A 23,362-nucleotide genomic window follows, 5' to 3' on the forward strand; every position below is an offset into this window, starting at 1 on the left:
ATATTTATTAACTTTAAGCATCAGGGAGGGTTAAGAGTACTAAAAATAAGACAAATATATGTGTCCTTAAACACAGAAATCGATTCATTTATAAAATTACTTTAAATTTGAAAATATTTCCCAAACTTGGCAGCACTTTTCTGCTTCCAGCCGTTCCAGTCGCTCTCTCACGAGTATCTCAAAACACTTTCCACTGCAGTACGCGCTCAGATATTTTTGTATCTCGTTTCAGTTCCAGCCTGCAGTATTATTGTTGTTTCTAGTCGCCGGATAGCCAAGCCACTCAACATCCAGCCATCCGTTCGACTGTCGACTGAGGAACCGCCGCCAGTTCGGTTCGATTGAGTGCCCGCCCGGGGTCGAGGCATGTATCTTGCGGATACAAATTGAATTGCATATTGCAGCTGTCGTTGCGCGCGTGTTGCCGATGGAAATTGTGGAATTATAACAATTATTTCTCGTGTGCCAGTGTGAAAGTGAAATAGCAGGCCAGGCCGGGCCTCAAGAGCGACGCAATTAAATGAAAATCGTTTTGAAGTCCATTCATTAATTGAGCTCACGCCCGCAGTATCTCTGTATCTGTATCTTCAACAAGTAAGGCCAAAACAAAAACCACTGGAGTGGAAGGAGCAGAGCGGCTTGACAAAAAAACAACTGGGAGCGTCCTTGAGCCCGTGATTTAAACACCTGTTCTTGAGCTGAGCCCCTCTGAGAGCCTAATTCGCGTTATTTAATTAATATTCGAGGCACAGCATCGCGAACAGAGAGAGAGTGAGGGCCGGAGGGCGCGGAGAGAGATGAATAATTTCACAACCACAACAGCCGCCGCACCACCGCCAGCCACAAAGGAGTCCCTGCCCCGATCAGGACATGTTAATGAGGGTAAGACGGCCTAAGAACCAGCAACCAGCAACCCGATTCCAAATTCCAAATTCCAAATTGGTTGAACATGAACAATTTTGTACGGGTATTGGGATAATTGGAAATTGATTGGGTTCGAGAGTATCATGCCCCATGGAGGCCACATAGAAGTGATTAGTTTCAGTCGGTTAGGACTGCCATTTACCTTCCAGAGATCCACTCGGGAATTTCCTGTTGCTGATAATTTAAAGAGAGTCTTTTGTTTCTAAGAACCCCAAACCAGTTTGACAGTTTTGAAAAATAATGAATTACTTTTTAAGATATTTCTCCTTAATATTCCTTGATGTCTAACATATTGTATGCCCTTTCATTCCTGCGATCGGACTATATCTTTGATTTCTCAGCCAAAACAAACAACAAGTTCCTAGAACTCCTCGAATGTCGTCTCGAAAGTTTGAAAAAATATATGTGTTGAGTCACTAGTAAACAAACACGTTTCTGACATCTTATCGCCTATGAAGTAAACCTTATATAATACTCGAAAAATTTGCATAAATTGCATGTGATGGAGACATGTTACAAAACAGAAAAGATCATTCAATAAGGCCAATTAATTGAAATCCGAATATAAAGGGGTCGCTGACAAAGACATTGTTGTGCAAACCGCCCCGCGACACAGTCCGCTGTTATGCTAATGAAAAAGATTGCCCAAATAAAGAAAAATAAACACGAGTCTTACCCAGAAGACGCGAGCTGGAAACTTTCTCGACCGACCGCCGACCTCCGTCACAATCGCAAGAAGTTGGCGAGTTTTTGTTTTTTTCCCGGGCCCCGGGGGCTTCCGACTCGAATTTGGTTTTGAAAGTCTTCGTGAGACGATAAACAAAACAAAGACTGCCAGTCAGCAGCTGAGGCAGCTCCATGGCGTATTCCACATAGAGCCAACAGCCAACCAAGAAGACCAACGACCGGCCGAAAGAAATTTCAGTCGAAAAATAAACAAACTCCGAGCTATATAGTTTGCTTTCGGAGGGGACTTTTGGAGAGGGGGAGTCGAGAGCGATCCCCTCAACCGAAAGGGAAAACGTTCACTACATTTTCTTCTTTTTCTTTGGAGGTGCAAAAAATTATTACAGCCAGCACTTTCCATTTAATGATTACACAGAGAAAAAGGGATAGAGTCAAGTGATTCTTGAAAGATAGAAATATAAGGTAGTATAGTAGTTATACTTTGAAGTAGTTCCTTAAGATGTATCTTGTTAGCATTGGACTAGAGCCCTTTTCAGTCAAGTTTTCTCTCAGTGCAGACATGCAAAAAGGCTGCGGCCGAGCATTTGTATCTTGAAGATACAGCGCGTGCAGCAGCAGCAGCAGCTGACGGTTCGAAAAGGGGATTTAGCAGCCGCTTCATTTGCGCCCAAGCACGCATGACAAAAGACCCCCAGAGCTCCCAAAGGCAGGCCGGGCCTCCAACTCTCCATCTCCTTCTCCAACTCACTCGACTGCTGGCCTCTTTTTGCCCGACAAGTGGAGGGGTTCTTTGGGGGCTGTGCCCGGGGGTGTCAGGGTAGGAGGACATGGGCCAGAAACAGAAACAGAAACAGCAGCAGTTGCATGACGAGCCGCCTGAATGCAGTTTATTTCTTGCATTTTTTTTTTCGCAAGCCAGGAATGATTCACTTGCCACAACGACAGGATGTGCAAGTGCCGGGAAAGAGGTCTTCTCCGGCATTTCTATGGGGATAGCACTTAAAGGAACCCCCACCTCCGGTCCTGTCCGCTTTGTCATGGCATGGTGACTGGCGGTGGCCTACAAAAAACGGCTCTCAAGATGCCCAAATAATGAATCCCATCTCCCGAGTGCCGGAGTGCCTGGTTTTGTAAATGCAATTCTAAAAATAAGCGAAGATTGCAGTGCAAGTGCAAATGAATTTATGCAACATGGAGAGTGCTTGGGGCAGGGATTTCATGGAGTACTAGGGGGAGTAAATAAACTTACAGATAGATTCCATATTTGACAACCGTAGCTGCAGTTCCAACCTGCTTTTAAATCCATTTCAAAACTACAATCATCTTAATGGGCTGACTTCCTCGGAGAAAGCTTGCCTGTCTCGATTCATAAGTATTGTAGCATGAAACCGAAATGAATCTCATTTCTGGCTCTGAATAGACAATTATTAGCCATTCCGCTTTTGGCCATAACGAATGCATGCGGAGCTCCAATCCATCAATCAATGAAAAGTGAGCCCAAACTCGCCACTTCATTTGAATGAAGTACATCTCGGATGAGGAGGTATGCCTCATCGCCTGGCCTGGCTAAGGTCAATGTAAGGCAGGCTAAATATACTCACACACACACACGCTCCCACACTCGCACACCCGCTGCTTTTGTGTATCTGTATCTGTCAGATGCAACATTCAAATAGTCGACATTGCGGGCCGCATTTCTCGTTCGGTGGCGGTGGCAGTGGCAGTGGCATGTTCAACAACCTTGAGTCAGGTTTTTCCACTTTCGGCGCCGCGTCTTCTTCTCTCCGTGGCCAGCCTGCCCCATCGGCAGTGGCAGGAGCAGCACTGGTGGCTGTTGCAAGTCGTCAAGAGTCGTCACAACATATTTTCCTGCATATTTGGATTTTTGTGGCGGCTCTCTCATAAATTTTCCCGTCAAACTGCTTTCTAATTTTGGCTTTCCACACTTGTTTAGCGTTTGATTATTATGCATAAGTAGCTGGATATGGCTGGGATGTGTGAGTGTGAGTCAGTGAGTGTGAGTACGGGTGTGAGTATACCCATTATCATTCATTGGGGTTATGTAACTCTTCACGCGATCGGGGAGCCGTTGCCGTTGCCATTCAAGCGTGGTCATCCAACTGGCGAACTGAACTTGGCAAATCAGAGGCAGTGCATCGGGGAAATGGGAAAGCCCCAAGCGACCCAAGAGGTGGAAGAAAGTAAGGTGGGGAAGCCCCTTAAGTGCAGACCTGTTGGTGGTTGGCTCTGGCAAGAGCTGTGAACTGTAAACCGAGTGTTGCAAGGTTAATTGAGAATGGCAGGTAAATTTCCAGAGGTTTGTTTTTCGCCAAATTGAATTCCTTCCACGGCAGTCTTTCGCTGGAAATACTTACTGGGCTAAGGTCTGAATAGGGTAAACAAAAACTCAAGCAATTCAATCAGCCTTAGCTCAGCTGCTTTCTTTCAAGAATTTGCAGAAATCCCGGCCCTGGCCACCCGCTGGCAGAAGAATTCTTCCGAATTCGAACCTCAAAGCCAAATGAATCATGCATCGGCCGACTTACTAACCCGTTCTGGTTTTGTGGGTTTTGGTCAAGTCGATAAAATGCTCTTCTGACCCACATATTGCACCACTCACCCTGCTTTGTTGCAAAGGTTAACAGTTCTTTTTTGGCCAAAAAACCCAAAAAACCCGTTCCAGGGCCACCTGAATATCTTACTTCTGGCCCCAAATGGGCAACAATAATAAATCAGCTGTCAGTGTCCACTGTCTGAATGAACAGGAAATCGAAAGAATTTCAAAATTGTCTGGCAGGCGAATTGGAATTACCAATTTCGAATGACACTGGCCATAATTTTCCTAGACGTATCGCTGAACAATTTTTACTGCCTCGGCCATTTCCTCTCCTACCTCCTATGGAACATTATTTAACGGCAGCGTATGGAGTACAGTAAGTTAATTTCCACACAGGTTTCTTTGTTTAATTTTTTTTATTTTTTGCTGTATAATTTGTTTTCGTATTTTGCCCGTTGCCTGCTGCCCGTTTGCCGAATGCCTGGTGCGCATAATAAAAAGACCCGCTTGGCAGAGGCATTATGAGGAAAAAACTGAAAGCCGTAAGAACAGAATCATATGAGTATGTACACAAACTGACACTTATTCGAGACTTTGTAAGTAATACGCTGAAAGCACAAAACAGCAAACGACAAAGATACTTTATAAGATAGTCGAAGACCCGAATACTCTTTTATAATCAGATAGATACTTCTACAGATAGATACTATCAGATACCATACAGTAGATGCCTATCTTCTGCATGATTACAGTTTGTCTTGAATTCCAATATTTCCTAGAATATAACTTTAATTTCCAAGCTTCCTAAGATCATAACCTCTTCCATTTAACTCACATATGATACTTGAAAATATTTTAAAAATAGTTCCAGCTCATTGCCAGCCAGAGGCTTGCATTACCGCACACCTCTAGGGTATAAACATAGTGTTGCATATGCCAGGGGAGTGGTTTGATCCAGTTGAGAGGGGCTGGAGAGGTAGTGGAGAGGCGGGGCAAGCAGCAACCAGCAAGCAACCTGAGCCGAGCAATCAGGCCGAACCACTCGGCGGACGCAGCCAAGTAAAGTGCGAGTTTGCAAAAATACTTTGTGTTTCAGTTTCGGTTTATGCCGCGGCACAAAGTACACTCTTCCAGCCAAGTCAGACATGCCCCTGCATATAAAAATCCTCTTAGCTACCAGCTTACCAGCCCAGATGCACAGATACAGATACACAGTGGGTATGGGCAGTCAGAAATCAAACAACTAAATTGATTAAGTCCGCCGGAGTGAGGACTCTCTGTTTTTTGCCTCAAATTGCAGTTAATTGAGTGAAATCGCCACTAAACGCATTAACCGAAGGGAGCTGGAGCTGGAGCTGGGGCTGGGGCTGGGGCTGGGGCAGTGGGAGGTTGTTGCACCCAAGGCCTGACCCATAATTCATTCTCTGTTGGAGTGTTCTAATTACAAGTGCTCGCCAGCGAGGAAATCTAGGGTCGGAGTTCAAGTAATTGCCAGTTGACAGTTGGAAGTCAAAGAGCCTTTATGCGAGGTACGAGCGAGGAGATAAGAAAATTATTTTAATAGTCGTTCTGGAAGGAACTTAATGGAGCTTCGAGTGTGGGAAGTCAGGGGGACAAAGGTGACAAATGGAGATAACTCGGGAGTTTCTCAGACAGAGGTTAAATTGGTTGGTAATTAGAAATAGATTAGCAGAAGACATCTCCAATCTTATCTATTCCGGCGGTCATTTTCAATCAAGTATGTCTACATTTTGTATCTAACTAGATACCGATTATCAATCCGATAACTAGATGTACTTTGTGAATCAAGTAGAGACCACTTTCCCCTTTCCACAGCCCGGGACAGAGACTGAGAGTTGTGTTTCCCCCAACTTGCTGCCCCAGCTCGGGGAAATGAAATGATAAATGACAGCAACTCGCTCGCCGACCAGAACTCAGACTGCCAGACATTTTCAATTGCGTAGATCCTCTAAAAATACACAGAAAATAAAGAAAGTGACTTAAAAATTTTAGTTTTATTTTAAAGAAAGTATTTGGCTTTCAGCTACAGCTATTACAGATACATGTATCTACACAAATAGTATCTTATAAGTGCTCATATTCTATCTGTATACCATATTCCAAATAAACCTTTATCCCAGTGTACTTGACAAAAATCAAGCTGACAAAACAGACATCAAAGACCCATAAATAACCCGAAACAAACCCCAAACCATGTAAGTTCTACGCACACAATTAGTGGCAAGTTTCCACCACGCTTTCGCTTATCAATGGCCTGCGATCGCTCTCTCCGCCTGGTTAAATCGATCAAAGTGTCCGGAGATGAGGCCCCTTCCAAGGGGATTACAACTTCAATGGAATTCCTTTGTTGTGAACCCGTTTTCCGAGCTGGGCTGGTTGTGACTCATCGCATTACCGGGGACGGGGGCCGTCAAGTGGAGCAACGGATTTTACGATCTTGGGGGGCTTCATTAGAGATTTTAGTGGTAATCTGATCAGGCAGCGACATTAGATACCTGGGCTGCCATTAAGAGTAATAAGAGAGGTGATTCGAGCCACTCACAGCAGCTTTTTTTCGCTTCCTCATTGCAGTTTGCAAGGAATGGCTCGTGCGGGAGGACGGCGCCCTGGCCTACAAGCTGCAGTCCCAAGAGAGTAAGTGCGGATCCCCTTTGCTCGAGACATATATAACATGGCATTCTTTGCAGTTAACGACTTCTACAAGGGGAATCGGTACAGGAATGCGGTGGTCCGGGAGGACTTTCCCACAGCCCTGCACGAGCAGATCAAGGAGAAGGAGCAGGCCCAGCGAAGGGTAGACGCCTACCGGAGGCGACTGACAGAACAGTAACTATCACAGAGTCCTCAAACCTGTTTCCATCCAAAGCTAATCTTCCGATCTTCGCAGGGAGGAGCACGACAAGCGAGTAGCCAAAGAAATAGCCGACAAGCTGGAGCGCGATCTGCAGGAGCAGCAGCAGAAGGAGTTGCAACAGAGCGAGCTGATAGCCAAGCAGATGCAGGTGAGTTCCTTGGACATCAGAGCGATCCCCCAGCTCATTAAACTGATTGCAGGAGATCTATGTGAACCTGCCGCCCGTGCCGCCACCTGCAACCCGCGACAAGAGCCGCCCGCCGCCCCGCCCCGCCAAAGCAAGTATACACCAGCAACAGCAGCAATATCAGACACAACAACAGCAACAGACACACCTGACACTGAACGGCCTGAATCCAGAGCCGAGCACATCGCAGCAGGCTAGATACCAGCAGCAGCAGCAGCAACATCCACACTTTTCAGAAACAGACAACTATGTAGGGTTATCGCTCGTACCAAATATTGTAGATATGCCGGCCGCCACTTCGGTGAACGCGGCAACCGCCATTGCTGCGGCATGCACCTCTCCCAGTAGAACTGCACAGAAACACGGCCAGCTGCTGGTGAGTGATAGCTTATCATTGCCACAGCAGCAGCCACATCACTCACATCGCTCTCATCACGCACCTCAGCAGCATCCATCTACGCCGACACGTCGCCATGCCCCGACAGCAACATCCACAACATCTTCAGCCAACATACCCAGCACCTCATCCATAACTCAGCACCCACCCACTCCCCAGACCACTCTGCAGGCAGCTGACATCGACGAGCTCGTGGACTACGCCGATGTTGCTGACAGCATTCGCGACTACAACATAACAGCTGCGACACCCGCAGCCGGGGAGGCAGCAACATCAGCTAGTGTTGTCGATGCAGCTGCAACACCCCTTCAGAGTCACAAGCAGCGCTCGCCGTCGCACGAGAATCTCCTAAGAACCGAACCCAAATTTCAGAAGCTGTCGCCCGAAAAGTACGATCAGCTGGTGGGGAACTTCGGGCTGGGCGCCTCCGCCAAGGCGGCCGAGCGGCACATGCAACAGCACGCGGACGACATCGAGCTGTACGTGGATCCCTGCGACTATGCCAGCCTGCGGGAGATCGGGCTGCCGCTGGAGGAGATCCAGGAAATGAGCAAGAAGCTCAAGCAGGAGCAGAAGGATGAGGTGAGTTTAGAGTATACAACTCCTTGACGGAAACTAATCCTTAACTTTCATCAACAGCTGCTGGCTCGGCGTCTGCAGGCCATTGAGTCCAAGGATTGTGTGCGGCAGGAGCACAGGGATCGCATGCTGGCCATTGAAGCGCAGGACAAGGAGCTGGCCAAGATGCTGCAGGAGAGGGTAAGGCTGAGATGTTGACTTAGAATATTAAAGTTAATCACTTGAATCTTTCCAGGAGAAGGCCAAAGCCAAGCGCGCCAAGGAAAAGGCTCGTCTGAGGAAATCCCAGCAGAAGGAAGCCGCCGCCAATGGAAACGGGAACGGGAGCCTGCTCTGTGGCACCAACTCGCATTGCGGCCCCCTGCTCGCTCTGCCGCAGGACTGCATCTCCGGCAGCAATGGCAACCACCCCGAGATCGACGTGGAGGCCTACTCGAATCCCATCGATGTCCTGAATAACAGTCGCGAGCAGCGCCACCACAACGGACCGCTGACGAACGGCAGCCTCACCAGAGACAGCGGCGGCTCCAATCACAGTTCCATGCAACGGCAGCAGCAGCAGCAGCAGAGGAACTTGCCACCCACCAGGGGAGAGGACGACATCTACACACTGCCAGTGGATAACTGCCGGCCAGGACAGCGACCCGTGTCCCTGCACATGGCGGCGGAGCAGGTGCAGCAAATGCAGGCTCACAACTCCATGACGCGGTTAGTGACAAATTCAAGATTTATATTTCTATTTTTATTATTTTATACATCTATGATTGTAATACTATTATGGTACATCCTATGTCACAGATCCGAGCACTATGGCTCTGAGGCCGGCTCCCACGACAGCTCCCATCACAGCGGCCAGGACATAGCGCCCCACATGAAGTACTCCAAGTCTGGAAATTTTGGTATATATGTATTTAACGCCCTCCGTATATTGCATCGCTATATATTGACGTAACTCTTTCGAAACAGATCAGAGCGCCAGTCCCACGCCGCCTTACATGCCGATTCAGGGTACTCGACGATCAAATTCAAGTGAAGATCGTAAGAAGAAGTCCAAGGACAACAAGTGCACGCATCAGTGAACCATGAACCATTCTACGATAAATACTATATACATATTTTTTACCTTCTCGACAATGAAATTGTTCAGATCATGCTCTTCTCTCTCATCTGTATCAGTAGAAGTAGTGTTTAGTCTTAAATATAATAAAATAATGTAAAGCGTAGTGAGGAGTATTATTTATTGGGTTTGGGTTGTGGGAACTGTAGGACTCCACCTCTGCAGCATTCTGACAAGAGAAAGAGACAAGAATTATTTATAAATGCAATTCTCATAACTGGTAAAGACTTTAGACCCCGTGAATAAATTTTCTACTTACTGCCAACTGCAGTGGACCCTTGGCTCTCAGTTTGCTTTATCTTTTTTGTATTAACATCAGCAAGTTTGCGTCCAATACCGGAGATCAAAACTTGTGAAACTGGTATTAAAAGTCACAAGTTAGGGTCTCAGGGAATCAGCCATACAAACATTTGCACATGTCACCAATACCAATATTTACATGCGCCCGGCGGATGCATTTGCTTGGCGAATGTCGGCTCTCGATCGAGCTGGACGGAGTTTGGTTCTCAACAGCACTACTTCTCAATAATAATAATTCTTTGCATAAATTAAATTTTATCACATCACCACCACTTATGGCTTCGATTCCACATAGAACTCCATTGGGGGGGGATTTTCAAATCAAATGCGGCTTATTGTCAAGCAAAGAAAGCTAGCACATTGTATAGTACGATTCTTAGTTGCTACTATACAACCTACTACCTCAATTTGCCAGAGAGAAAAAGGTCCTTGGTGTAGTCCTTTTTGCTGGGTGGTTAGGTCGTGAAGGGGTTTGGTTTCTGGGGGCACTCGTTGGGTCGGTTTTTGGTAAATCAAATAATGTCGAAAATAAAGTCAAAAGGAACAAATCATAATGGGCAGTTTGGAGGTCAATTAGAGTTACTGAGTGATTGTGGATTATTTGATTTATTTTATCTAGGATTTATGTCCTTTATCGGTTTAATTACTGTTTAGTTTGTTGGGTTATTCGATTCATTGTTTTACGACCGCGTCGTCTCTCATTGTGACACATTCGATTGATTTTGTTGCCAAAAACCAGTTGTTTGCATTGACAGACTCCCATAATGCCGGTCTTGTAACAGATAAAAAACAGCACAAGTTCGGATTTACGGGTTTCTGTTAATGGTCCATATGTGAGTATGCACCATTTGAGTTGGATTACAAATCCTTAACATCCTGCGAGCAACCCTTGGTTGAACCCATTTGATTATGTTGTGAAATTCCTTCAGGCACTCCTGATGGGCTTCAAAGGACTCTCTGAGTCATCTGCAAATAGTGATTGGATTAAAAACCGTTTAAAGGATTTAAAAAAATACATATTTACGAATTTTTGACTCATGCTCATATAGACCTCATAGACCTCTTGGCAATCTGAAAAAAAAGAAAGAATATATTGTAGTTTTCTCTAATGTCCGTTAAGGATACCATGGTTTCACGTATTTACATCTATTGTTTATTCCTCTCTCTCGCCCCCACATCTGCAAAAACAATTCCACTTGACTTGGCCTAATCCTCAATCCGCAATCCCCCACAGATTCGCCTCTCCGGCCCTGGCCACGTAAGCCGATCGCCCGCTGCAGTTCGATTCAATTTGCAACAAAGGAAAGCCAGCGAGAGAGCTGGCCAGAATTGCATTACCAATTCATCTCTTGGCCGTGGCCAAAAAAAATAGTTACTCGCGAAAGTGTGTGTATAGTCGGGGGGGTGGGGAGACTGCCACATATATGTATATAGTGCATGTATAGTGCCGATATATGTGCGGATATAGATGGATAGTGGGCAGTGGAAGGTGGATAGTGGATAGTGAGGAAACGTTGCTGCAGCTGAAGCTCAGAACCGAAACTGAGGCTGAACCTGAAGCTATAGCTATGCCACTATGCTCGGCTGAGCGGCGGCAGAGCGGCGACTGCGGCTGTATCTATCGAGTGGAGTGTTTTGGCTACATCGGTTCGGTCGGTCGGTATGTGTGTTGCCATTGCCACGGACGGCTTGTTGTTCGGAGTTTGCAGCAAGCAGAATGCTGGCAGCCAGAAGGCAGAAGGCAGCAAGCAGCAAGCAGTTCCCAGCACTGGAACCCAGGCTGCAGCATACATATGTACTGTGATGCTCCATCCAGCCTTCAGAGTCACTCTTCACCCATTGGCCTGCCACTCTTCCACATGTTTTTCGATGCTTCTTTCGGCGTTTTGCTTTTGCTGTTGCTCCTGATGGCTCTGACTTTGGCTTTGGTGGTAGCACATCCACATCCACTTCCACATCCACACACAGATCCGGAACACAGAGACACCCGTCGGTCGGGTCGTCTGGAGCGCAGTTCGTTGGCTGTACCTATTTTCGCGTATTCCAGCCAGGACCTGCCTCAACAATTTCACAGCAGACAGCGCCAGCAGACGCTACACACACACACAGACACACACACCGCTGCACTCGTCCACCAATACACCCATCCAGAGGGGCGCTTTCTGGTTTCCTTCCTACTTCTGGCGCTGCTGCTGCCACTTCTGCCACTGCTGCTGCCGCGGCCATAAAAACCGGTAACAGCCGGCAGAGCAGCGCTGCAACAGCATAACTGAGCACTGAGAGCTTCCGAATTGTTTTTGCAAAACGGCATGTTATTTGCAACCCGTTCCCTTCTCTTTGGCTCTCTTAGCTTCCTAGGTGTTTCTCTTAGTGTCTTTGTTTACTTTCCTATAAGCCAGTTAAGTGCAATTTATTAACAACAAAACTCCACAACTCTGCAAGGTATGAAGTACAATAATTGGTAACAATAAGTAAATGCCAGCTCAAATAAGTTATTAAAAATATCCTTTTGTGGTTAAATTGTTATGAATTATAATGATTCTGATCAAAATTTTCATTATTTTTATGTTTAAAAATGTTGACTATATTCTTACACACTTAATAAGCAAGTCTTTTAAAATATTACTCATACGCCCTGTTTGTAATTTTTTTTTTTTGAAAATATGTTATACTATTTAAATCTCTGAAATATTTTTTTATAATTATTTAAAGAATAACAAATTTAATCGGATAAAAAAATCCTTTTGAAATCTATGACCATAAAAAATATCACTCATACGCCCTGTCTTGCCGATATAAATCTTTGCATTAATTTCAATTAATTTGATTTCCGCCATTTTTAATTTGTGGAATAAATCACTTTTATGCAGAGTGTCCTGAACTCACTCCTCCACCACCCCGCACTCCCCCCTCAGTGTCATTAATCAAATATATATTCTCATTTGTGTCCTGTTGGCGGAATGCAATCATCTGGAAACTGTTTGCTTTTCTTTCCTCCAATCGAACTTTAGCCATTAATTCTCATTTATCTCGGGGAGTGCGATTTAAATTAAAAATGCGACATTTCAGTAGTAATTCGCACTGATTGGACGCATTCCGAGAGACCGCAGGGAGGGGGTTAATATTAAACGGATTAAAGGATCAAAGTAAATCGGAAAAGCATCGAGTATATTGCGTTAGAAGACTAGTATCTCATCTCAAAAAAAAACAAGAAAGGAAAGCTAACTTCGGGCGGAGCCGAAGTTTATATACCCTTGCAGTTCAGTCGCAGTCCGATAGGTGGCGCCACGCATCTATATTATTAGATATACAGCGGATCGTATATAGTCGGCCGATCCTTATGAAATTTGGCATATCGAATTATTTTGACCAAAGAAGCATACATTGAAAATCCCATCCTTCTAACTTGAAAAACAACGAAGTTATGCCATTTCCGATCAATCAGTTATATGGCAGCTATAGGATATAGTCGACCGATCTTTATGAAATTTGGCAGATCGTATAAGTTGGACCAAATAAGAATCCATAGAAAGTCCCAACCTTCTAACTTGAAAAACAACGAAGTTATGCCATTTCCGATCAATCAGTTATATGGCAGCTATAGGATATAGTCGACCGATCCCGGCCGTTCCGACTTATGTACTACCTGCAAAGGAAAGAAGGGTGTGTGCAAAGTTTCAACTCGATAGCTTTAAAACTGAGAGACTAGTTTGCGTAGAAACAGACAGACGGACATGCTCATATCGACTCAGGAGGTGATCCTGATCAAGAATATATATACTTTATAGGGTCGGAGATGTCTCCTTCACTGCGTTGCACACTTTTGACCAAAATTATAATACCCTCTGCAAGGGTATAAAAAGAACCAAGGCCAAAGCCACCCACACACATGCCTGCCACACAGCACCTATGCAGTTGCACGAAATTATGCAACACGCCGCAGCTCTTGGCCACTCTTTGGGAGACTCTCTTCCGGGGAGAGTTCTCTCTGCGTTTGTTGATTTCCATTCAATACCATTGTCATGGGCGAAAAAAATAAAACGAAGAGGAGGCAAGGGGCAGGGGGCCAGGTGGGGCATCATGCAACCAATTCAATTAGACGCTGCTTGGCCTTCGCAGCTCCACTCCGCTGCTCCTCCTCTTTGGCTTTGGCTCTATCCGCTTTGGTACCCACTTTCGTGCCACAGACAACAACAAACAACAAACACGGAGTGGAGTTGAGTTGCGCGATGGCAACCCTACCGTTGGGCCGCCGATGGGGAAACTCTGGCGAGAGAGTAGCACTCTGGCGTGAGAGTCGGTTGCAAAATGCAGAGTTGATTAACCTTTGGGCGTTCTGTTTTGCAACTCCATTCGTGAAGCTGCTCCGATTTAAATGCTTGCCCCCGTGTGTGTATGTGTTTGTGTGGGTTATGTGTCTCCTCTCTTCTTCTTCGTAGTGTGTGTGTGTGTGAGTGTTGTTCGCAGCCATGTTAGCAGCCATTTTTAATAGCCATATACGATGGGATCCAATGGAGAGTCTTTAGCAGAGGCCGAGATTTAAGCCAAATTCGAATTATTCTTTTTTCAAGCCAAGCCACAAACTCTTTTTGGCCAAAATAGGGTAGAAATTAGTGTGATATGTCTAAGATGGTCCAATCTTTAATCAAATTCTTTCAAGTTCTTGGTTATAATCTATATGCCCTTCCCCCTGGCTTCCTTCTCTTCCACTGTCCTGTGTCCTCTGCCCTGAACAGTGTTGGTAATTGTAATTGAAATTTGGCGTTGGAGCGAATAAATGCTCGCTCTCTCAGCCCACTCTCTCTGTCTCTCTGGCCTCCTCCTCCCACCACCCCACATGCCTGCATTTTTATTACAGTTGCCGCTTTTTGGGCAAAAGTTGTTTTGGCGTTTGCTTTCCGCTGCGTTTCGCTACGCTCTTCCTGTTTGTTGGTGTGGGTCATGGCTGATTCTGTTTCGGTTTCTGTTTTTTTTTTGCATTTTGTTTTTTGTGTTTTTTGCTTTTTGTCTTTTGTTGCTGCCGCGTCATGCTACGGCTCCTTCTATTCCGCTTCGTTTTCTCCTTTTTGGCTGTGGATTTTGCTTTGGCTTTGGCTCGGGGTACGTTGACTGCTCCTTTTTATGGCCGAGTCTGGGTCTGGGTCTGGCTGGTTTTATTTTCCTGGCCAGCAGCACTTGCTTGTTTTGACGGCTCGTCGGTGGGTGCTTCCTCTTGGCCCGCTGGCTGCGGGCAGCAAATTGTGCAATACTTTTTGTCGCCCGGCCTTTATGCAATTAAATCATATGGCATGTGACGCGTGTTTCTTGCCACAGAGACTTGCCTTGGCCCATCCCAGGGATAAATAGGTTTTCCGATCAGAGAACGATCAGTCTTGCCCCCAAGCGAGGCCATTAAATAAATCTAAATGGATCGATCCCAAAGGGTCTCCCTACCTGGGACTGGGACCTGGGACCTGGGCCCTTGCAACCTGTTCCTCGTCCTCTGGCCTGGCCTGGCCTGCCAGACGAAGAAGTGTATCTTCGCCTGCGATTTGTATCTTCGCATTCGTATCTCTTATTGGCTGCTGTTTATTTGCTCGCTGCGTTCGCTTATTGAGTTTGAGTTTGCTTTATGTCTGGGGCAAGGCACAGCGGAGGCAACCCAAGGCAGTGGCAGTGGCAGTGGCAGTGGCAAGGTGGAGGCGGAGGCGAAGCCGAAGGCGTTCAATGAACTCCAAGAAAACTCTGCAACTCCGTGGCAAGGCAGACAATTGCTGGCAAACTTCTACAGTCCCTTCCTTGCAACATCGTTTTTTTGGGAGTTTGTCGCGAAAGCTTTGTAATCCAAGGGGAGTGAGGAGGGGATTAATTAATTTCGTAGTTATTTTATCCATCCATTACTTTTATTCTGTTGCATTCATAAACTCAATAAGTAAATGTTTTTAGCGACAGAAAAAAAAACCATAAAAAGAAGCATCTCTGAAGATGTTGCAACAACTTTTGAGGCAACAATGAAGAAGAAAGATAAGCAGCAGAGTAATTTTTTGCGAGTCGCTTTCTTAATATGATTTTGCACAAACAAACACACTGACTGGCTGGGTGAAAGGAAGGAAGGGCTTGAGCGTGAGGCAAGACAGAGAGAGGCACACGTGAGGCAGCCAGACAGCAGGCTGCCTCATGTGGCAGGGCCAATGTGGAATAGCGTAGAATGACGTAGTCGAAGGAGAAACGGCAGCACATAAGCGACGCCGGCAGCTCAGCAGCAACATGCAATTTCAAAGGTCAATGACACGCAACTTGCAGCGCCGCAGCAGCGCAGAAAAGAGCGCAATCAAAAACAGAGAGAGAGAGAGAGCCAACACGAAAGCTTTCCCCTTTTTGGCGTTCTCTTTGCTCCTCTCTTAAGTCACTGCATTTGCATTTTATTGTGGTTTTTTCAATTGAAATCGAGTACAGGTAGAATACCTTACTTTTTTTTTTTTTAAATTAAGCTTTATATTTTATTTTTATTTTATAAAAAATATCTGTAGTATTTGTTCGGCTTCCTTTGAAGATCATGTGTTTTTGCAAGTTCTTATTTAATTTTTTTTTCGCCACCCGCTGACGATTTCATTCATTTTACACACACTCTCTCACACACACACAGAGGCAGACAGGAAATACGCGCAGCTTACACACATTTGTTGCTGTTGTTTTTGTTGCTGCAGCATGCTCTTGGTTTTCGGTGTCTGTAATTTCTCATTGTTGTTGATTGCAAGCCCTCGAGTCGCCTTTATCCAGTGCCCACCCACATGTGCCACAAATTACTTTTAAACATTTTCATGAGCCCCCCAGAGGGAGGAAGCGCGGACGGGGGCGTGAAGAATCCAAAGAAAGAGGCACTCTGAGTGAGTTATGGGCCGAGGAGACCCAATTCTTCTCCGGCTTCCACCTCTGCCACCATAAATTTTGGACAAAATTGCAATTATTTTCATTCAAAAGGCCCTTCATAGTGCTCTAAAGTAAAGTTTTCAAGAATAAAAGTGTTGGAAAGTTTCTCAAAGTCCGCCATCTTGCAATATTAGCCCTCGAAATAGGTCAAGTATCACTAAAATTAATCATTAAATAGGTGTGGTAATCATAGAAGTCGTATTTTATTCAAAACGTGACCACAATACCTTGCCACAGAACACAACAAAGCCGCAACAAAGAACCGAAAAGGGGAAACACGAAAAGATTGAGCCAAAAGTTAGGTTAGGTTAGGGACGCCACATGCTATGTGGCAGAGACGGTGCTAAGGGGCGTCGCGGGGTGGCGAGCCAAACGGGTTCAAAATCCTATGCTACATGGCAACTAAACAAAAGCCAGAAGGTAGACGAACCAAAGTCGCAGCGCATCAAGAATCCAATAGAGCGTTACGGAAGGGGGCTTGCAACAAAAAAACAAGGGGGCAGGGGCAGGGGCAGGGGCATGGGAGTATCAGAAGAATGCGTGCAGGGGGAGCCGGAGCCAAGTGCAGCAGGAGAGGGGACGGGGGCCAGAAGGCAAAAAGAGCGGGAAGCAGTGGCAAAAACTCGTTTTATGGCCGTTGCAAGCAATAAGTGCAACGTCACTTGGGAAAAGGGAAGACTGGGCGCTGGAGAGAAGAAAGCCTCAGGGATCGAGGATCGTTCGGGAGTTCCAAAACCTGATTATCTCTCTAGACTTTGATGAAGGGTATGAAGACTGGAAGACTATAGCATTAGAAAATTGAAGTTCAGATCTTTAGAAAAGTTTAATTCTAAATATATTATGGACTGATGCATTTTTCTCAGTGTATTCCCCTTTAGCTGCTTTAGTTCGCTTCTTCTTTTTTGTAAGCCTCTGAGCTGCACACGAAGGCGACTTAGTCCAATTAGCGAACGAAACTAATGCAAACAGAGATCTAATTACGCATACGCCCCATTGTCCGGCAAACAAATTCAAGGAGCCGCGGTGCCGAGACCGGTTTCAGATCTCTTACTTTTTGTATTATTATTATTATTATTTTTTCCCGAGGCACCTCCCTTCGAGGCTCCTTGCGGCCTGTTCGAGGCAGCTGCCAATTAGCTGCAACTTTTCATCTTTAAGCAAGAAAGGGTATTTCGCGGAAAGTCTATTGGTTTCAGAATCCAAGCTATACTTTCTCTGAGAATTAAATTTAATAATCTTATTAAAGCTATAGTTATAGTTATCTATGATTCTTCCATCTTATTTTATTTGAATATTCTTCGGAAAGAGTATCTCCAAGACAACCTTTGTTCATTTTCCTCAAAGGGCTGCCCCTTTCACCAAAACTTTAAACCTTCGCTGGAACTGCACTTGTTCTTCAATTCGAGCTGTCTTCTTTCTTCCACTTCTGGATTGTTGCCGGAGCATTCAATTGGCTTCCTTGGCGAACTTCCGCCTTCGCTCCCGTCCAGCTCGGTTCACCCGGAGTTCATTTCGGTTTTTGTTTGGCTCGTTTCGGGCCAGTTCTTTAGAAGTTTCTTCTTAGCTGCCGGCATAAATTAGTTGTACCGTTAAACCCGAAGACTCGGGCAAGTGGTAAGTGGCAAGTGGCAGAAGGGGCAACACCATATAATTTTCGAACAATTTCTGAACAAACTGAACGTGCAATGGCGATTTTAAATGCGATTTTCTGTTAATATCAATGTGATATTCAAGTGCAATTTGGGTTTATGTTTTGCGATAAAATCTCATGAGGCCCGAAAATTTGGGTTGCATTCTTCGCGAGGAGATTCTACACAGCCTTCTAAAGGAAAGTTTCACCCGAAAATATGTTTTTTTTTAGAACTCGAACCCTGAGCTCATTTAAATAGCCATTCCCATTCCACGGAGCCCAGTCCCAGTCCACTTAACAATTACGATTTTCGTGGCTGTTGTTGTGTCTGGAATAGGAATATTCTCTATAATTTATTGCCGTTCGCCGCAATTGTTGACTCATCTCGAATTACACAATTAAGAAATGTGCTGAAATCCATACTGATTGGCATAGTTGTTTTCCATTCAGAGTTCTCATGGAGCTTGCAGCAAGGCACCAGGGGCTACTGGGGAATATTATTTCGAATAGTGGCCTTTTACTATATTTTCCTAATGAGTAACAGTTGGTTTGTAGCCACGTTGGTGCTTCTGTGCCTCTGTGGCTCTGTGGCGCGGGCGGATAAGCTGCCTGTGTCTGGAAATGTGTGTCACAGAGGATGACATAATTCAAAGTGAAACGGATGACATTCATTACGATGCATTTGAGCGTCAGCGTCAGCGTCAGAGGCAGTATGTACGTATGGAAAAATGTTGCAAATTGCAGTGCAGACAAAGCCAACCCTTTGTGCCACACGAGCAGAGTGCAATCTTCAAGGCGAGGACTCCCCCTCTGGTGGATGGTCATGCTCTGAATACGTCGGCTCAGGTACAGTTATGGGACAAGTCGTTTGTAGCCTTGATCACCCTTTCTTGGGGTGATCCTCCAGGACATGCGCACTCAACCAGGCCAGGAATGTCAGTTCTTTGGTCTTTATTTGAGGAAGTCAAGGGTTAAGTGCTGATTGATGACTCAGCAGGTGCATCTGCTTGGTCATTTTGTGACGTCCAACACGGCGTATACTTGATAGCTTCCCTTTTGTGGTTAAGTCTCAGCTGAGTTTAATTTGCAGTCTATTAAGAGACCTCCTCTGGCCAATAGACTGTATAATTTCATAATTTTCTGGAATTCATTGAAATTTTATCCCTTAATCCCCTCGAATCCCCCCTCTGGTATTTCTCCTCCTCTGGTGGCAAGAACTTGGCCAAAGACTAGAAAAAGGAGGCTTTAATTGTGGCCTAAGCTGCTTAGCACAAACGAGCTCACCCACCTCCCCCATCATAGTGCCGCAGATGCAGCTGGCAAGAGGCAAGAGGAGCAAGAGAACGCATTCTACAGATACACAAAAAAGAGCCAAGTACATGGACTTGACTCAGTGCGAGATAACCGAGGGGGAGGGGGAGTACTTGCATTGTTGTTGCGGCTAGTTTTTGTATGAAATTTTTTCGCTTTTTTCGCCGAGTACTCTCTGCCTTCTTTATATGTATTTTTGCAGTTTGCTTCCTCCTGGCGACAGTGCGGCAAGAGGCGATGGCGATGGCGATGGCGATGGCGATGGAGAGGCCGCCATTGCTGGCTAGGTTCGGCATCTCGACGCACGACGATGATGCGATGACGTCGTTTCCATGGCTGCCACCAGAGTACAGTCATAGAAGAAGGGGGCGCCGAGAGACAGCGAGAGGTGCAGAAAGTGAGGCAAGACTTTATATAGACGACGCATCGCATGCATAAAATACAGAATTCCTTTTAAAGCGCTAAACTGCATCCGATAGATACAAAGACACTCACACACATATAAGCAGCCTACTCTGGCTGAGAGGCTATAGTATCTGTATCTGTATCTGTGGCTTTCGCTCTGTGTAGTTGCTCGTTGCCCATATTTACTGGAAATTCAATTTGCAAACATTCTACGCTGCCTTTTGTTTGCTCAAGTTGCAATTGCTTTTCTTTCTATCATCCCACTCCATCCCGCAGTCTTTATTGCTCATTCTTTACTGCCATTTAGTCTTAAACTCTCGGGGAACTAGTATTTCAATCCAAACTATCTTGGATTGAACCTCTATACAGTATCATATGGCGGTTTGGGTAAACAGTCCCGGAGTAGTTACTCCAATTACATAAACAAACTCCAATATGATTCCTCATAATCCCCGAAGGTTAAACTTATTTGAATTGAAATGAGTATTTGAGTATTTTTAATGAAAACAAGCCAACCAACCCATCTATAAATTCATAAACACAAGATACTGTGACAGCTGAGTGGGAGTTGGAGCCAAAGACTCTCACCCACACAGCGGCAGGATGCACCAAATCAATGTCAAAGCCTGCTGAGTTCAACCAGCAAGGACATGGGGCAGTGCGAAAAAGCGAACCGCCAACAAAATCAACGCTTGACTGGCGACATATGCGATGAAGCCTCTCCTCCTAGCCTCCCCAACTGGTTTCCAGCTGCGACGACTGCTGGACTCCTGCTGGGAGCTGGGCGATGGGCGATGGGGCGATGGAAGCTAGGATCCAGGAGAAGCAGGAATTGTTCCCAGCAATGTTAGTTCAAGGGCGGAATCAAGGCTGAGCTCTGTTTGGAGCCCCTTCTATAAATAGCTCCTCTCTCTGTCTGGCCGCTCGCTTGCTCTCCCTCTGTGCCTGCCTCTCGGCTAGTTCTCACCACACGGCGTATACGCAATAACGAAACTCACCACGGGCAAAAAGAATGAATGCATGTCTTGTCCTTCGGCGGTTCGTTCGGTCCTTGTTGTTAGCATTGTTGCATGCGGCTTGGCATCCTCTTTGCACTTGAACCATTGTCCTTTGGCACTGCCACCCAGCTCCCATCTGGGTTTCTATCCTTCCTTTTCTTCCACACAAAAAAAAGGGGGGAGGAAAAAACACTAAAAACTGAATTTCAAGAGCACTAATGGAAGTGGATTTCTGAATTATTTATGAATATTTCTGGGAAATACTTATCCAAGTATGGATAATTGAATGAAAATGGTTTGTTTCTTGGCTATCAAGGGGGATTGTGACTCAAAGTAGGAGTAGGCAACCCTATCAAAAGGACCTGAAACTAACCTCAAAACTATTAATAAACTGTTAATCTAAGTAAGCTCCCTTTACGATCAGTGTATTAAGCTCGAAGAGCATCTTCTTTATATGTAAGATATTTTGAAGCCCCGATTAGTCTGCTCCCCTTTATCAGCTGAGGAAGGAAAGCAATCCGAGGAGTGCATTCAACTGCCGTTGGCATGACGCGTTTTCCGCAAAAATGCAAAACAAAAAGATGGGAAAAATGATAATGGGGAAAATGCTACCGTTAGCCACTCGCATCCTGGCGAAAATGTCTTTTAAAACGTCCAATTATTTGCCAAATTGCTTACAATTTGAATTATTTTTTAGTGTTTCTCGCAGCTGCTGCTTCTTCTTCCACGAGCGAGCGAACAAAAGCGCACCAACACAGCCGCAAGATCGGTATGGTGTGTGTGTGTGTGTGCTTTTTTTCTCTCAGTGTTCATGTGCATGCGCAGTGCAATTTTCAGGTTATTGTTGTTGTTCGTAGGGCCTGTTGTTGTTGCTGTTGCCCTGCACTTTGCTTCTTGGTGGGTTGCAGAGCGTGCTAGTGTTAGTGTGTGCATGTGTGTGTTTGAGTGTGTGCGAGAGAGAGAGAGGCGCCTATGTGTGGGTATGACTTCATTTCCTTTGTCGTAGGTCATCGTCAATTGCGGAGAAAATGCGTTTTAATTGCCTTTAATAGATGTTTTTTTCCTTAATCACACTTGCAGAGTTTAAAATATTGAGTTTTAGTTCGATTTTGGCTAGTTTTTGATACACAAATCGTGTTTTTTTTCGAAGTTTTCGGTAACTTCAAGTAACTTCCGGTAACTTAAACTTCCAGAACTTTTAATTTATTTGAACTCTTGTTTGTTATTTGCACTAATATTTTTGAATCCTTGTTTCCCGAGCACAGTTCCAGTTCAAAATTGTTCAAGTTCATGAATAAGGCCGGTTGTTGGCTTATATTTTTCCATTTTTAGGCACTCACACTGTTTAATTTGTATACTTTTTGTTTAATTTATTACTAGTTTTTGCTGCTGTTGCACTTCGTCGCTGTTGCTGTTCATTTCAAAGTCGCGCTGCACACTGACAGAAGGGTAGAGAACTTTTTTCCAACGCATTTGGCCGGCAGGGTTGCCACCATCGCCGAAAAGCCCCCACACGAAACGAAAATGGGGAAAAAAATAAAATTAAAATCGAGAGACGGGGGCCAGAAATGGCAATAAAAGCAAATGAATCGCACCAAGTGCATCCAATGCACACACATGCACTCTGCACCAGATGCAGAGATATCGGGGCAGGGGGGGGCAAGCCGGCCGCTTTTTGCGTGGCAATTTGTTTGTGTGTATTGCAATTTCAGAGTGCACTCTCTCCGCTCTCGCTTCTCTCCCCACACGAAATACTTAAGATTTAAACTACTGTACGTGTGTGTGTGTGTTTTTGTATTTTTGAAAATTATTTCATTTTCCCCTTTGTAGTCTTTAATCGAATCGCTGCTTCGGCCTCTGTTCAGTATGCTTACCATTGTTGTCAAGCTTTTAAATATTTATTCGCACTGCGGCCTGCACCTGTCAAATGCAAATTTTGTGAAAACAACCTTTCCCGGAGAATTCCACGAGTTGCAGTGTAACGCACACACACCAGCACAGCGCCAGAAACAGAAACACAAGCAGATATTCGCAATAACCGAGGAGAAGAAAGAGAGCGCGAACCGCGATCCGCCATGTGCAACGGAACTTTTGCAAATGAAATGCAATTTTAAATTCGCAGCGAAAGAAAGCCACAAAAGAAAGTTGAGACGTTGACGTCGGCTGCGACTGCGACTGCGACGCCGACGACCATTGCAAAAAGTGATGGAATGGCGGGCATGAGTTTGCAAAAAAAGAGAGGACGCAGCCTGCAGTTTCTCTTAATCAGGTGGAAGTGGCTCTTAATGTACTTGTATTTTAATTTTTAACGTGCAGTTTAAATAATTTTATGTTTAAAATAAAATTTATTATAAAGATTCATATTAAATTGAGTTTAAAATGAGCCAGAAAATAAAATTGAACAACATTTTCAACCAATCTTAATAAAAATTTTTACTTAAATGCATTTATATATTTGATAAATATTTAAAACTTTAAAATTATTC

The 23,362-nt window shown here is 45.1% G+C and overlaps 1 protein-coding gene and 1 long non-coding RNA gene across 13 annotated transcripts; one reads left to right on the forward strand and one right to left on the reverse strand.

Moving 5' to 3' along the window:
- Positions 1-232: 232 nt before the first annotated feature.
- LOC6497661 (basic-leucine zipper transcription factor A) lies at positions 233-9,429 on the forward strand. 10 transcript variants are annotated; one of them, XM_032451809.2, is made up of 10 exons: positions 233-882; positions 6,761-6,823; positions 6,877-7,015; positions 7,077-7,191; positions 7,244-7,606; positions 7,676-8,209; positions 8,267-8,386; positions 8,442-8,914; positions 9,005-9,113; positions 9,173-9,429. In XM_032451809.2, the coding sequence occupies exons 1-10, from the start codon at positions 798-800 to the stop codon at positions 9,290-9,292; spliced, it is 2,121 nt and encodes a 706-aa protein (XP_032307700.1). In that variant the 5' UTR covers positions 233-797; the 3' UTR covers positions 9,293-9,429. The 10 variants fall into 10 exon arrangements, with proteins under 10 accessions (XP_032307700.1, XP_014761768.1, XP_014761770.1 ...); XM_014906282.3 differs by having other exon boundaries at positions 7,679-8,209; XM_044716324.1 differs by having other exon boundaries at positions 234-882; positions 7,679-8,209; positions 9,005-9,105.
- LOC116654964 lies at positions 9,410-23,286 on the reverse strand. 3 transcript variants are annotated; one of them, XR_004310124.2, is made up of 3 exons: positions 22,751-23,286; positions 10,648-10,694; positions 9,410-10,589 (listed from the first exon to the last, which is right to left on the reverse strand). It is a non-coding gene; the product is annotated as an uncharacterized LOC116654964 (long non-coding RNA). The 3 variants fall into 3 exon arrangements; XR_006507456.1 differs by having other exon boundaries at positions 22,254-23,286; XR_006507457.1 differs by lacking the exon at positions 22,751-23,286 and adding an exon at positions 10,768-12,931.
- Positions 23,287-23,362: the final 76 nt, after the last annotated feature.

The sequence above is a fragment of the Drosophila ananassae genome, chromosome 3R (assembly GCF_017639315.1).
Source record: "Drosophila ananassae strain 14024-0371.13 chromosome 3R, ASM1763931v2, whole genome shotgun sequence".
NCBI lineage: Eukaryota > Metazoa > Arthropoda > Insecta > Diptera > Drosophilidae > Drosophila > Drosophila ananassae.